The 15,065-nt window shown below is 37.3% G+C and overlaps 1 protein-coding gene across 2 annotated transcripts in view; it reads right to left on the reverse strand.

The window, feature by feature from the left end:
* Positions 1-15,065, reverse strand: part of REV3L (REV3 like, DNA directed polymerase zeta catalytic subunit) — a 112,502-nt gene that overhangs the window by 37,698 nt on the left and 59,739 nt on the right. Inside the window, exons 11-15 of one of the 2 annotated variants that reach the window (XM_064707898.1) lie at positions 12,669-12,906; positions 9,478-9,611; positions 2,877-7,068; positions 1,524-2,503; positions 850-932 (exon numbers count right to left, since the gene is read on the reverse strand). In XM_064707898.1, coding sequence (XP_064563968.1) covers positions 850-932; positions 1,524-2,503; positions 2,877-7,068; positions 9,478-9,611; positions 12,669-12,906 — 5,627 coding nt within the window. Of the gene's footprint in view, positions 1-849; positions 933-1,523; positions 2,504-2,876; positions 7,069-9,474; positions 9,612-12,668; positions 12,907-15,065 lie in introns of both variants that reach the window. The other variant, XM_064707897.1, reaches the window with a different exon arrangement.

Genomic DNA, 15,065 nt, shown 5'->3' on the forward strand with positions numbered 1-15,065 from the left:
ATATACAAACAACCATTGTAACTTTCTGCTTTTTAGGAATAATTTTAATTCACAGCAAAGCAAGAGGCAGTTTGAAATACTTAAAAAACCTCCCAAACAATCAAAAACTCACAGAACCCTACCAAAAAACAAAACCAGTCCCACACATATTGGCTTTCTTGGAAGTCTGAGGATATTGAAACCAGCAATTCTCTATTCTCTCTTGAGCAACAATTTGTCTAAAAACCCTGTTTCAGTCACTACTTTTTAAGGCACTGAAATAAAGGTAAATTAAGTACCTCCTTGAAATAAGTGAATATATTAATAAGAAAAAAACCTACTGGGTCACTCCAGTAATGCACCTAGCCCTCCATTCTGTTTCAACATGGAGAGCAGAAACCGTTTACGTAAAATAAGTCCAACCCTTTTCTCCTCTGTTGGCACACCACAAACTGCCCTCTTTGTTTTCAGAAAATGCTTAGAACATTGTCTGAAAACTAATACAAATAGAAACATACAAATATACACAGGTCTGGCTATATCTATATATATAAAAAAGGGAAATCACACTACAACTTAAAAAGGATGTTGTAACTCAAAGAGCAAAACATCTTTATATGGCGTCTCATTAGTTTCTCACTACCCTAGAGCAGCACTCTCAATCTCCAACTTACACACGCTTCCCCCAAATTAAACTCATAAATTTCTTCCCAACTTTAGCGTGCTCTGATTCTACAACATTTGCACCATATAATTTCAAATGTATTTTCAAGATCTTAATAGTAAAAGACAAAAAAAGCAAAGAAGAAAGAATGGAAATGTGTATATACCACAAAATAAAACACATCTGTGCAGAAAATGTTAATTTACCTTCATTTGTGTGGTTAGAAGTACTCTTCGAAGACCATCAGTATTACTTCCCCTCTTGTGGCTCAGTTTCTGAGCTTTTGGTACTGTAAACAGGAGAGAAAGACTACTTAGCCTCAATAGTATTGTCTAGGCATCAAACAACATGCAAGGAACAAAAGAGGCATTTCATTAACATTCCAAACAAATGTTACATACATAAGCAAATACAGCTTCATCCTTTGTCAAATCCATAGCACAACTACTACAATTTGGTATTTATGGACATATAGGAACATAAATAAGTTACAAAGCCTCACATCATCATCTTGAATACTGCAATCCTACTCATACTCTACATTGAGATTTTTTTTTTTTAAATACAAGCAATATAGTCAACAAGATTAAAAAATCCTCCAAATAAGCAAAACTTCTAAATTAAGCTTTTAACCAGCACTTCACAGTTCAGATACTAGAGACTGTTAGGAAGCAAATGGATGTTCTACTTCTAGACTTTTCCAATAATTCAATAGTTACTTTGGCAATAATGCACAGAACTTTTCCTTTAAAAACTAATTTTAAATATATTTTCGCAGAGATATAGTTTTTTTCTTATTATGTAGAAAGAAATATATTTAGAATTGTGTGTGTGTTTGTGTGCGAATGTATGTATAATTAGAATCACTTAATGGATTTACCTGCAGATAAAGGAGTAAAACCAAGAACTTCAGGTATTCCATCTTGGCTTTTTCTGTGCACAATGGGTGTACTATGTAGATGAACTGATTCAGAATTTCCAGGATCTTCGTTAACTGGAAGTGGGGATGTATCAAAGGATGTCCGAATGTTCTCCTGGGTGCATGGAGAATTTTGTGTACTTCCAACATCGTTTCCTTCCCCAGAAGACAAAATAATATTCTGATTTTTCCACTCTGTGTCTTCTAAACTGGACTGTTTAGGATCTGGAGATGCCACCTGCTGCCAAGGAGGAAGCACTGGAGAATCTGGAGAACTGTAACTGACATAATAATCTTCCTCCTCCTCCTCCTCCTCCTTATCATGTTCTAGAGCTGAAGTAGTGTGTGTCTTGCTTGCACATGAAGTTTTATTAGAGTCTACATCATTTTTAGTATTTACAGAAGTTCCTATGGTGCTTATAGACTTATCACAGTTTTCCTTGGTTTGTGTTTTCGTATTTTCTGCCACGGAGGCAGGAGAAGTCTTTGTAGGCACAATAGGTCTTTCATCTTCCAGGCTAGACAAATTCAAATCTTTAGCTACTTTTATTACTTCTATAGATTTCTCCTCAGACAATTCTGCAGAGCTGAAATTCTCATCTGCCTTTGCCTGCTCAGCAGGATGATTCTTAGGCAATTTCTTGAAATGTTCATACTCTTCTTTGGCATGAAGCCATATCTGAACTTGCTGTTGGCTTGGAGCACATTTGCATGGCATTATAACTATTTTTTTGTCTTCACTAGTTTTATGGCTATTACTTTCTCTTTTATGAACAGTAGAGTGACCATAATGAGGAGGAGATCCTGGTCTAGGACTTTCTGTCATTGCTGAAAATGCAGTCTTCCAGAGTCGTAGACCTTCTAATGAGAAGTCCCCCTCAAACTCAGGGAGGTCATTTGGAAGTCTGGTTTCCACCGTGAGAAGCCGCCCTCCAATCTCCCTGTGAAGAAAAATAGTTTGAATTACTGTTTTACTCCAAACTGCACTGCAGGCAATCCTCCAGATGACAGAAAAGCAGAGTATTACTAACTAGTTTTCTCACTATGCAATTCCCATGGGCAGTATTTTTATTTTACAAACCATGAAGGCACATTCCCACTTATTACAACAATATGCAATAAAAAATCTGAAGTATCATGAAAGAAAATGGGTATTTGGACCGGAAGCACAGTAACTTTCAACTTCAAATGGATGTATATCAGATGGGATCTTTCAAGCATCCGTGCCACATAACAGCATAAAATTGTTTACAGGAATTTTAAATTCAATATAATCACAATTACAGGTAGACAGGAATGCATTTAACACAGTACCTTGGCTTTTCTGGAGCATCTGAAGGGTTGCTGCAGAATGGTTCCTGATAGACTGTTTCTGCAAGATCATGATCCACCAAAGTTGCCATGATTTCTTCACGACTGGGTGGGGACATGAGAGGCTTAAGAATGTGAGCAGTACGTGGTGTAAAGCTTCCATTCTTGGATTGTGAGGGAGAACTGGTTGATCTTGGTGAACTATCTGGAGTTGGAGTTAATGCTTCATTGTTTCTTGAAACATGTAATTCTAAATCCTCAGAAGCTGCATCTAGAAGTTCACCATCAGGTGATGACAATAAGGATGTAAAAGAGGTATTAACTGAATCAAGTGGTTGACAAGGTTCAAAAGTGGTTTCTTTTCTAAGGTGGCTTTGAATCCAGTCTGAGCAGGTTGGCTGAGAAAGATTAAGAAATCTCTCTTTATTTACTGTATTTATATTCAATTTGAACTTTTCATTTAAACAGACTTCAGTCTCTTGGGTACAAGAGGTATCAATAAAACTAGATCTAGAAGTTGAAGAATGAATGTTTTTCCTCCATTGACTATGGCAGTGGTTCTCACTATTATCTAGCGAGGTCTTCTCAAAAAGCTCAGGGCTCAGGGAACCAGACCGTATCCATTTATTTGTGCTTGAAGAATGTTGCTTTTCTTCCTCAGATTTTTGGTCATTATGACATAGAAAGTCACCTTCTGTTGTTTGTCCAGAACCAAGATCCTGAACTGCATCACTCAAGAATTTCTGGGGCAAATTCTGATCTGCTGGGACAAACTGGCTTGCAGAATAAAAACTGCAAAATCCACTTTGCCCTATAGTATTAATATCAAAGTTGTAATTGTGGTCTGGAGATAAGCTGTCTTCAAGTGAGTAGCAGCTTTCAAAACCAGGGTCTGAAAAGAAAATGGGGCTGTCATTAGATACAGAATGATCAGTGCGATTAGTCATCGGCTGGCTTGAAGACTCCTTTTTTGCAAGTTTTGCTGTTTTTTCTTTAGGTTTTGTGCTCCTGGGAGAACGAGATTTTCTTGATGATGTGACTGGTCGTGACCTTTTGATGGCTTTATTCTGTTCAAGAGGGCATGGTATGCCCTTGCTCAGCTGCGTTTTGTCTGGCAATGGCTCCTGTGCAATACTGGCATTCTGAGCTTTCTGCTGTCTCTTCTGGAGCAACTCTTTCAAAACAGCCAGACCAGACTGTCCTTCACCAAATGCTGATGGGGCCACTATATTCCTGTTTTTGTACTGGGAGATGGGTTTTGGTTGCATGGTTGTTTCTGACAGAGGCCTTTGTTTTGTGGTTTCTGGTTTAAAATGTGACATATCCAAAATAAACCCTCTCTGGTTTTGATCGCAATTTAACTGCTTCATTGGACTCTTCAAAGATGTTACTAAACAGTTTTTAGGCAGTTGAAGTGGCCCAGGGTTTTCCTCAGATGGCTTAAGAATAGAAGAACAAGGATCAGAATGCTTGGATGCGTCTGGTAAACAAAAAATCTGCTGTTGATTATTGTCTTTACAATGCAAATAGTTAGTGGTATGTAATTGATCCATCTTTGCTGTGTCCAGAGAGTCACGAGTTTCATTTAATTTCCCAGCTGGTGGCAAATATCTGATTTGAAAATTTTTTCTCTCTTCTGCTTTTGGAGAAGTCTTATCTTTTGAGATATGAGCATTCTGTGTTATGTGAGTTGAGTGATTAGATGGATCAAATATGTTTTGAATGAGAGCAGAGTCCTTCATTCTAAATATAGCACTCTGAGTCCTGGACCTCTGAGAGCTCATTTTTGGTACTTCCCTTCCAGATGCTGTGAGAGTAGATGTGAAAGATGGATGAGGGTCTTCCCGTGGAGCAGGCAAAAACTGTGCATCTACAGGCTTATCAATTTCCATCAGTGAGTGAAAACAGCCCGATGAACTACCTTGTGCATCAGCTGAAGGCAGCTGCGCTGACGGCAGATATCCAGCTGAATAGCCAGGAAGAGGACTGTCTTTGAGGTTGTGAAGTGGCTGAGAGCAGACAGAGTTGTAAGAAATCTCATGAGGATCTTGATGCTTTAGCACAAACTTGACTTCTGTAGCAGAGTGACTACTTTCTTTTTCATCTTTAAATACAACGCGTTTTCTTGAGGACGCTTTTTCAGCTGCTTTTTGTTTTGTTCTAGGTTTCTTCTTTCCATCATCTGGTGTTTTATCAACCTGATTAATCTTTTTCTTTTTCTTGGTAGATACAGTGGGGCTAGCAAATTTCTTTTTACATTTCTTAACCTGAGTTTTTGCCCTACTAGTTTTTCCTACACTACTATTAACAGTCTTGCTGTTGTAGATATTGGGCCCCCTATTAAATAAAGCTTCTCTGTCCAGGTTGGTTAAAATTTCTTCTGCTTTTGGATCAGTGGGAGACCAGCAGCGAGGTGGAGATGTGTTTACTGGGCTTGTGCTTCTCTCAGAAAGAAAACCTAACTTAGACATAACATCGCTATAGTTATAGTCACAGTCTTCAGCTTCAGCACTGTAGGAGGGCGAAGGAGGAGAAAGAATTGTATGAGTCCTTTTTCTGAAAGATAAAGTTCTTTTAATATTTGTACTACCTGTTTTTTGTGGTTTTCCAGCTTTTTTCTTGGTTGACTTATGTTTTGCTTTCCTTTTGTGACTTTTCTTTGGTGTTAGTGGATAAATAGGATATTTGGTTGCAGGAGAGTCAGGAACTTTTGGCCAAAAGTCCTTTAAAGGTGCAAGCTTTTTATATAAATTCATCTTTTCCTCTGTGAGTACTACTCTTTCCTCACTAGAATCTACTTTCCCCAATTTAACAAGCATATTTTTTCTCCCTCTAAATCTATTGATGATAATATATTTAATAATAACAGGTGGCAATTTTTTAGAAAGTTTTCTACGCTTTCGAGACTTCTGAGACCCATCCAAACTTTCAACACTTTCCATCGGTTGAGGTAGATTAATTTTTGAGTTGTGTGCGACAAAGCTCGATTCGCTGTCTTCAGCCTCATAATTCACCTTCCGTTTCGTTCGGAGCGTGTACTTATTCCCACACAGTCCAAATGACTGCTCAGTTTCAAGAGATCCATCTGCAAACTGGCAGTCAGTGTAATTAGCAGTACTTGTAGGCATTTTGTTTTCAAAAGCCTCGAGAGGAACTTGAACTAAGTCACTAGGTAAAGCACTATCCTTATCAGGAATGTTACTACAGGCATTACCTTGTGTATAGCAGCCTTCCTTCACTGCTGCAACATCATTTACACCTGCAGGCTCCTGACGATTGATAAAACTATGCTTCTTTTTATTCAGTTTCAGCCTGGACTGTTTGTTGCCCTGCTGTAATTTGTATGTGACAGGAGCTAACTTCTGTGGTCGACTGAGACAATTAGAAAGAACAACACTAGGAAAGAACATATAATGTGCTGCTTGTTGACTGAGGCTTGGCTTTTCCGCCTTGTGCTCCTGAAATTCTTCATACCTAATTTTAAGCTTATTAAGGCCACCTTCATCAGTGTTATTTTCAAGTGAATGTACCACAGTTCGACTGCCTCCTGAACAAGATACCAATTCACAATTTTCTGTAACTGTTGCTGGAAAAAAACTATTTATACTTGCACTGCTGGACTTTTCATTTACTTCAGAGGACATTTTACCTTTGGAGTGGCTCATATCAGAAAAGTTATATAAATTTTTATTCAACATGTTGTCACCAATATGGCGGCCCACATGAATAAAAGAGACATCCTTTTCAGCCTTCCTAATGCTAATGTACTTCCTACTAGGTATTGGTCTGTTCACTGATGAAATATCATCTTCATAGTCAAAAATATTATTTCCACATGAAGGAACTGGGAGAGTATCTTTCTTGTTGCTCTCTTTGTGAGAGTTTTCTGCATGGGTACTATTGCTGAATGGAGTTGGGTACTTGGCTGAGTAAGTGCTTTCTTTTGTAAGAGAATGGACTGAAAGTTCAGGTCTTGTTTCTGTGTTTGGTTGTGAGAGGTCTTCTACAAAATCTTCATTATTCAAAACATGGTTAGAAAGGGCACTTGTGTGTTTACACTGAAAAGTAATTTTAGCAGAAGATGGGGGTTCTAGTGTAGCAGCATCTTTGTGAAAGATTGAGGTCTTTACAGACATTTTGCTTGTTGCAATGACGGAGGAGTGAGTTCGAGAACTTTCATTATTCAAAGGATTGTCTGAAATGGAAGAAAAGCAATTTTATTCTAGTCTTCTTGCAAAAAAAATAACCTAAGGCATTAAAAAATGTAATAGTATTTTCCTGAAAGCCTTCCCATCCAAATAAGAAACAAAACATTTGCAAATCACATTACATTTATCATCATGACAACTAGAGATCCTGACTACATGAGTTGCTTTATCAAAATCACATTGTCAGTACATTTGTCTCAGGCATTTTGTCAGTTATTCCTCAATGGCAGACTTGCATACAATTGTCAAAGATTTCATGCTGACTTTCTGAAAGAAGGCTTCACAATCGCTTTCAGATGACTATATAAAAACAGACTGATTTCTAGAAAAGTTTTGTACCCTGTTTTGTCCCTGAGAAATATGTATACTCATTGGCTCTGAAAAACTAAATTCTTATTTAGATTACCTTCCTCATATAGAAAAATCATTGCATAGAAAGCTAAAGTAGCACATCTCACAACATGGCAAGGGCTTTGTATGAACTGTGCTGTGCACTAAACATAGGTAGTTTCCTGCATTTCTATATAGCAGAGCAATACAGCACCCATTCAGGTGTTCATGCAAGAAGCTTGCACCAGTTAGTTAGACCATGGATTCATATCCATGTATTAATGTTCTCACAAAATCTGAGACCAGGAGGTGCTGTGGTAATTTGTCCTGTGCAAACTCATCACATGGTATGTGTGATGGTTTTCATCTCTTTTGGTGATACTTTCACCACATTTTTTGCAGGGGCAAGTTTGGACAGAGACGTGGTAACAAATTAACAAGTGTGTGCTTGCTCATAACCTTGCTGAACAAGTAGTTTGTCAGCAGCTGTACCACTGCAGAGGCAGCTACCCCAGGGCACCTGGCACACAGAAATTTGTTCCACCTCTTGTATCCACATCTTTAGCTGAAATGTTGAAGGGAGATAGGAGTTATGAAACATGCTACATGACCTGAAAGCATGTGCTGCACACTAATTTACTAGATTGGGGATCCTTTGGGCCTTTACTGTAAGCCTCAATCAATTTGGGGATCATCTTAGATTCATGCTGCCTTCAGCTTAGCAATTTATTTGCTGCTGGCCAAGAAAAATAAAAGGAAGTCCCAATCTGTTTTGAGTAACATTTTCTAATGCATACACAGAGCCCCTGAGGTGGGAAACACAGCTGGGAGACACTGCCTATTATTCTTTGGAGGTAGGAGTCCACAGAAAGGAGGAGGATGATTAACTGAAAACTCAGAAAATGGGAGTTTGGTGGTGCCAACAAACACCTGGAAAATACCTGGCTAGTCAGATATAAAAACTGCAAAAATACTTGTCAGTCAGTCAGATTGTATGGACACAGATTCATGTGTGGATAGGCATTTTCTAATTTAGACAACCTGGATTGAGATTTGTTTTGAATTTACTGTATCTCATATTGTAAGAAATCAGTGTAAAAGTTGACAGAAATACGCTTTCTAAGCCAACGTGAGGAACAGTCTCTTCAGCCAGCAGCATCTCTTATTACAACAAATTAGAAAGTATGGCAAATAAGGAAATTAGAATTGTATATCTGACAAAAGCATACCATATTAGCAGTACATCAAATAATGTATTAATCCTACCATTACACCTATAAAACAATGGAAATAGCAAACTATGTTTTAACACTGAACACAAAAGAATAGCTGTGGTTATCTATAATCTATCTAGTAAGATCATACAGTTCACTTTCTCAACTGAACATTATAATGTGACTTGCAGATTTTCTTATGAAACTAATAATATTATTTATATATTTCCCTAACTTTGAAATGTACATTCTGTTGACTAATGTTATTTGATCAAAGATATTGATCATGTTATAAAGATGGCAAAAAATCTCTACAGATTAATTTTTTTTAATTTACAGATTTTGAAAGGCAGTTCCTTCTGCAGTGGCTTTGCCACTCATAGTTTTAATTCATGCAGTCCCAAATGTGAATATGGAATCTGCAGAATGAAACACAGGCCCAAACAAAAGCTCACTATAGATTAGCATGTGTGGCAAATACTTGTAAAAAATCATCTAAATCTACACAGTAATACATTCATTATTTACAATAATCCTAGGAGAATAAATGATCCCACAGAATCATTACTCTTAATATCATATTTGGTTTTTTCCAAAGAACTAATTAAACTATGTCCTTTATTGGATCATCAATACAATTTGAAAAACAGATTCTGGTAATACATAGAGGGCACTGAGATTAAAATGCAAGTGTTTTTCAAGGAAGATGTTAAGGGCCTGCTCTGCAATCTGTGAGAACTTTACCTTCCAATTGAAACACTGAAAATGGTCAGCACTTTTGAGAACTAGCAATTTGATGCGAAAATGAACTATGATTCAACTTCCAAACCTGATTTTCCATTTACTTACCACCATTTTCATCTGCAGTTCCATCTAACTGAGGTATTGAGAGATTACTTAGGATATTGTTACCGCTCCACTCCATTTCTTCCTCCGAAGATGAATCCTCTTCTGTTGAACTTCGATGCATATTTTTGCCAGCTGACCTGGAGGAAAGTGAAGAACTAACTGATGCATAATACTTCTATTAGTAAACACCATGAGCCATAGGGAACATGAAACTCAATGGGATGTGGTGCTATATGGTTGTGTAATTTGGGGGAGCGAAAGGAAGCAAACAAAAATTTTGTCACATTTCTCAGTGAGAAAGTCAAAATATTATTCAATGTTACTATTTTAATAGGCAACAGTGGTAGCCAAACATTTTAAACAGCAGGATTCACTAACTTAAGAAGATGCAGAGAAAGCATTTCGATGTTTAATTTTAGATCAATTTTACTGCAATTTAATTTCATTGCTTCAAAGTGCTTGAAATTTGAGGACTAAACCAACTATGCAAAATTACTTCAGTTCAGCTGTTAGTGAACAGATGTCTACTTTTTTGTGGGTTTTTTTTTTTTGTTAAGAAGTCTTACTGTATTATAACAATTCTCTCTCTTGGCAGGCTTAACTAAATCATGACCAACAAAACTATGCTTCATTCCACTTCTCACTGAATATTCTGAAGCAGCTGTTGTTAATACTTAAGCTGCTTTTACTAAGTTAACTGTTCTACACTGCCATGTTTACAGTCATAAATTCACTGGGAAAAAAAAGAAGCAAATCTACAAAGAAAAGCTTCTCTGGATTTTTTGTGTATGCTTTATATGGGCATTGGGGAAGGAAGAATATCATAGAATGCAATAGAAAACCACAAAGAACAAATCCTGCAGTATATTATAACTTAGGGATTTGATTTCTTTTTTAAAATTAAGTGTGAGATAGTCAAAATTCTTACCAGAAGTAAGGTATTTTGTGACTACACAAAAGAAATACAGATACATAACAAAGAACTGAAGTTTGGGGTTTTTAAATTTGTTTGTTGTTTGTTTAAGTTTGTGTAATACCTTAAAAGATATAAATACAAATGCTTTGAATTTACAGGAAGGAAAATCCACAATAACCTAAATACAGTTTACTTTTGCAGAATGCTTTGATGACTGGAGTTAGACCAGCATGAATTATATGTATGGTACCACCCCAGACATCTGAATGTCAGCACAGAGCTAATTTAGATCAGGACAGATTTGTTAGCTCAGAAACAACAGGCTCAAATGTAAGCACATCATTTCCACTCACGTCTGGAAGCATGACTTGGACAAGCACAGCTAGTCTCCATGATCTAAGAGAGCTTAGTTGTCCCTCTTTTATGTTCCCAAAACATGGAAAAGCACAGCACAAAGCAATCAGCTTGATATGCAAATTAATATCAAACTGAGGATGTCTTCCAACATGAATTATGCTGCAATCCCAGGTAAATCCCTTTGTAAATTTTAGTAAACCAAATCAGCCTGGAGATGACCTCTGCAGGTAACTTGGATTTCTCCTCATTCAAGCCTATCAGTTTGGATTCTGGGAAAATTTATGTGACACAAAGATATCACCATACATGAATTAGTCCAGGTCTTGGTGGGCTTTTTTCTCCAATTCAATACAAATCAAACCCAAGCCATTGAATTCATTCAACAGGGTGTGGTTACTCCTCATCAGCACAATAGATTTTCTGAGATCATGTAAGACTAGTAAACACTCACTAACAGGAAAGCCTTAGTATGGATATTCAAGGATGCATTAGGAAGCCACACAGATGGAATGAGCCCGAGCAAAGTCAGATCCATCATCAGAATCAAACTGGTTCTTCACACATGAGCAGAATCATGCAGGGGGCAAAGATACCCATGGCCTGTGTCTGAAATCAGTCCAAATTCTGTAGAGATCTCAGTGAAACAGAACTTGTAATTCCCTCTGAACACAAGCTCACTCCCTGTGGAAGCACACGCTATGTACATTTTCCCTAGTGTTTTCTGTCTGGGATTAAGGTGTAGGCATATGCGAGTAAGAGATCAGTGAGACAGCTCATCAAGTCTCTTGAGCTTTTAAATAGGATTCCTTTCTGCATGAAAGCAGTTAATTGCTTCAGAATCCTACCTGACTCCTGAAGCTGTACAGTCAAGCCTATACAGAGCTGTGCCTGAGCTAATGAATTCTGCAAGATACAGGTTTTCACAGTAACTACCACTAAACTGAAGTTTGATGTGAAGTGTTTTGGATGGAAATTTCAACTTTTCAGACTACTGCAGGGAAAAAAAACAAAGGTCAGATATCCTAGAAAATCAAAGGTCAGATAGGAAAAGTAGCTTTATAGATCAATTATCTCTAGAACTAGGAGACTAATGAACTAACTAACTTCAGGTCCTGTTACAACTTTAATGTGCTTTATGGAAATAAAAGAAGCATTTCCATACCTCTCTAGTTCTCTGAAACATAGTATGATTACAATTTCTGATGTAGGAAGAAACCCCAAATAAAAAATGTTATGTCTGTGAAGTTCCTCACACTTGAACCAGAATTATAAATATCAGAAGCTGTGCTGAAAGCAGGGGTCAAGAGAAACTGGATATAGCTGCTTTCAATGCCTGTCAGTGCAGACTGTACAAAAGGTCATTACAACCTGAGAAGGTGTTCCAAGAAACTTGGCCTTAAATATATTGAAGTTGCTGACCTTTAGCAGTCAAGCAGAGTGAACAACATTCATGTTTTGATTTAAGCTTTGAACATGGAAACAAATGGATGTTTCTTCCTCAGGTTGCCTGGTTAGTCTTCTTATGAATACTTCTTAAATATTGACTTTAGTAAAAGATGTACAAGATACACCTTAACATTTGCATACCACCCAAGGTGTGACCTTACAAGCAAGTTACCACTAAAGGTTTTCTTGTATTTGGACTTGTAGAACAAAAAGCCCACTTAATTCTTCCTCAAAGAGCAAACTAGAAGCTTATGTTTGGCCAAACTTAAACACTTAATCTTTATCTCCACATAACACTGATGAGTCACATCATCATCTAAACAATGTGCATTCCATCCCAAGATCTGCACAGATTTTTCCATGTTGTTAACAGAGACCTCTCCACATCTCATTGGGCCCACAGCATACTTGAAAACAAGGTGGGAGGAAGGTAAGATCTGGCAGAAAAAAAACATTAAGAAAAGAAAATATATACCTCCTTTTTTGCCCAGGCTCTTCCATGCTACTGTCCCACCTCTGGGACATTAGCAAGCTAAGTTCCATTTCTTCTTTCTCACACTGTGGCTCATTTTCTTCATCATCACTGTTCTGAGAATTTCGCCAGTTTCCAAGAGAACGATGGTGAGAGAGTGTTTTTTGATGTCCTATCTGATATCCATCACTCTCCAGTCCAGCCAACAGATCAATCATGGCCTCATCAGCACTACTGCCCACTGCAGAAAAAGCCCATACAAGTAGAATCTATATTTTGTTATACTTGTAAATGACTAGTTACAGTCTACCAGTAAAAAACAAAATCAACCAAACCAAACAAGAAAGCCCCTCACCATTTAAAAATCTAGTTTTTCACTGTCTAAGGCAAGGCATGCTACAGAAACAAAGCTCTTTTCATATCTTGTTTTTTCAAATGTTATTATTTATCTTTTCTAGCTCTGTATCTAAAACTTTGACAACTTTCTTTCTGCCCTACTCTTCTGATTGTACCAGATGCGGTGGACTCACTTCTCTCTCTCTCCACTCCCCTATTACCTCCTCATATTCAGTAAAGCTTCGCTCTCCCCTTTAATTTTAGCTTGAGTGACATCTTCTGAAGCATCACTGCCTTCTCTTGCTCAATAGCTGCATTAGCTTGGAGCACTTTTTTCTGTATCACTTGAGGACTTTCAGTCACTGCATTTTGTGAAAAGGGATGATGATTTTGACCAACTATTCCTCCTTCTGATCTTAAAGATAATGCTCAACTTTGGCTCCCTTTTCATGTCACTTTAAGCTGTTTTATTCCAAGGTTTCTTGAAACACTGAAAGTTTACCTGACATCACTCCTCTCATAAATTTCATATTTCTTTTATTTGACCCAAGCTTACAGTAATTTATGCACTTCCCTTCTGGTTTTTTCTTAAAAATCCTTCCAAGTCACAATTTTTTCTCACTCTCTTCCTATTTACCTATCATCTGACCTCATAATCATTTTATGACCTCAAGTCTACTAGGCATCTTTGTTACTTCTCTCTCCTTCTCTAGTTTAAGAATGATAATCTCTAATTTCTTTCCTTGGGAAGTATCATATGATTAAAATGATCTTGAGAATTATATAAAATAGATCTCAACATTGGTGAGAAAGGCATTTTTCATATTTTGTAAAGGCTTCACAAGATACCACACAACCCTTTACAACAGAAACCATCCCTTTTTCCAGAGTTTTTGAATTAACCCACTTTCAATTATACTTTCTGTTCTTGGCTCCTGTGCCTTTGGTGAGGCTCATCATTAAACTCCAACCTCTACTTCATGTGAATATGAACCTTGGGGTGTAATTCACACTGAATAGCAGAAGTCATGTGGTTCACAGTCCCTGTGGCACTACAACTCGTCTAGAGGAAAAGTGAACACTGGTGCAGGCTATGAGGGAGCATAAGAAATAAATATGCAGCATGTTACTCATAGTCACACAAGACACCAGGAATCAGCACGACAAGAAGGGAGGAGAGAAAGAAAGAGAAAAATAAAGTAATATAATCTCAATTTGATTAGCTAGTCAATGGAAAAAAAAAGACAATTTCATCACTTCAATATGGTTGAGCAATTCAAATGTACATATTACATTTATTACCCCCTACATATTATTTTAGCCACTTTTTATCTTCTCAGGTCTGCTCATGTTTGCCAGCTCTTACAGAATTTCTTATAGTTCTTTCAATAAATCCAATTCCTTGCCTGTGAAACTTCTATAATCAAAATCTTGCCTATTCTCTGCAAAATAAAACTACACTCTAAATCTAACTTCATCTACTCCTCCTTTCTTAGCAAAAACAGATTTCAAGGTTGTATATTGTATTACCCACAGACATATACTGTTGCCCAAGCACATACTGATACTCTATAGGTATCAAAAGAAATGGAGGCTACCACAGCTTTAAATACTCCTCCCTGCCCAACACTATGAGATTCACATTAACATCATACATTATGTTTACCAAGGAACATACAGAGAGATACATCATGAAATATGTGCTTTTCATCTCCTTTAGAGTATTTGAAGTATTTCTACGTCGTAGTTTTTCATAAAAGGTCCTTTCTTGGTTATTTTATGGTTGTTTCCCCCTCATGCCTCACAATTTTACTGTCATGGTTTTTCTCCTCCTCCTAAATATTTTGCTTCTTGTTTCTTTGCCTTCAACCATTCTTTGTATCTAAAATTTTGGGAAATGCTCTGCTGCAACTTGCCTCTCATTATCAACCTACTATTGCCCAGTACCTCCAGACAGCTCTTCTGAGCCTCTAAGGACAGATCACATGCATATTTTCTACCTTAACTATGAAAGATGCAGTCAGTAACTGCAAGAGTATCATGGACAGACAGTCAAAATCATCT

This window comes from Zonotrichia leucophrys, chromosome 3 (genome assembly GCF_028769735.1).
Source record: "Zonotrichia leucophrys gambelii isolate GWCS_2022_RI chromosome 3, RI_Zleu_2.0, whole genome shotgun sequence".
Lineage (NCBI taxonomy): Eukaryota > Metazoa > Chordata > Aves > Passeriformes > Passerellidae > Zonotrichia > Zonotrichia leucophrys.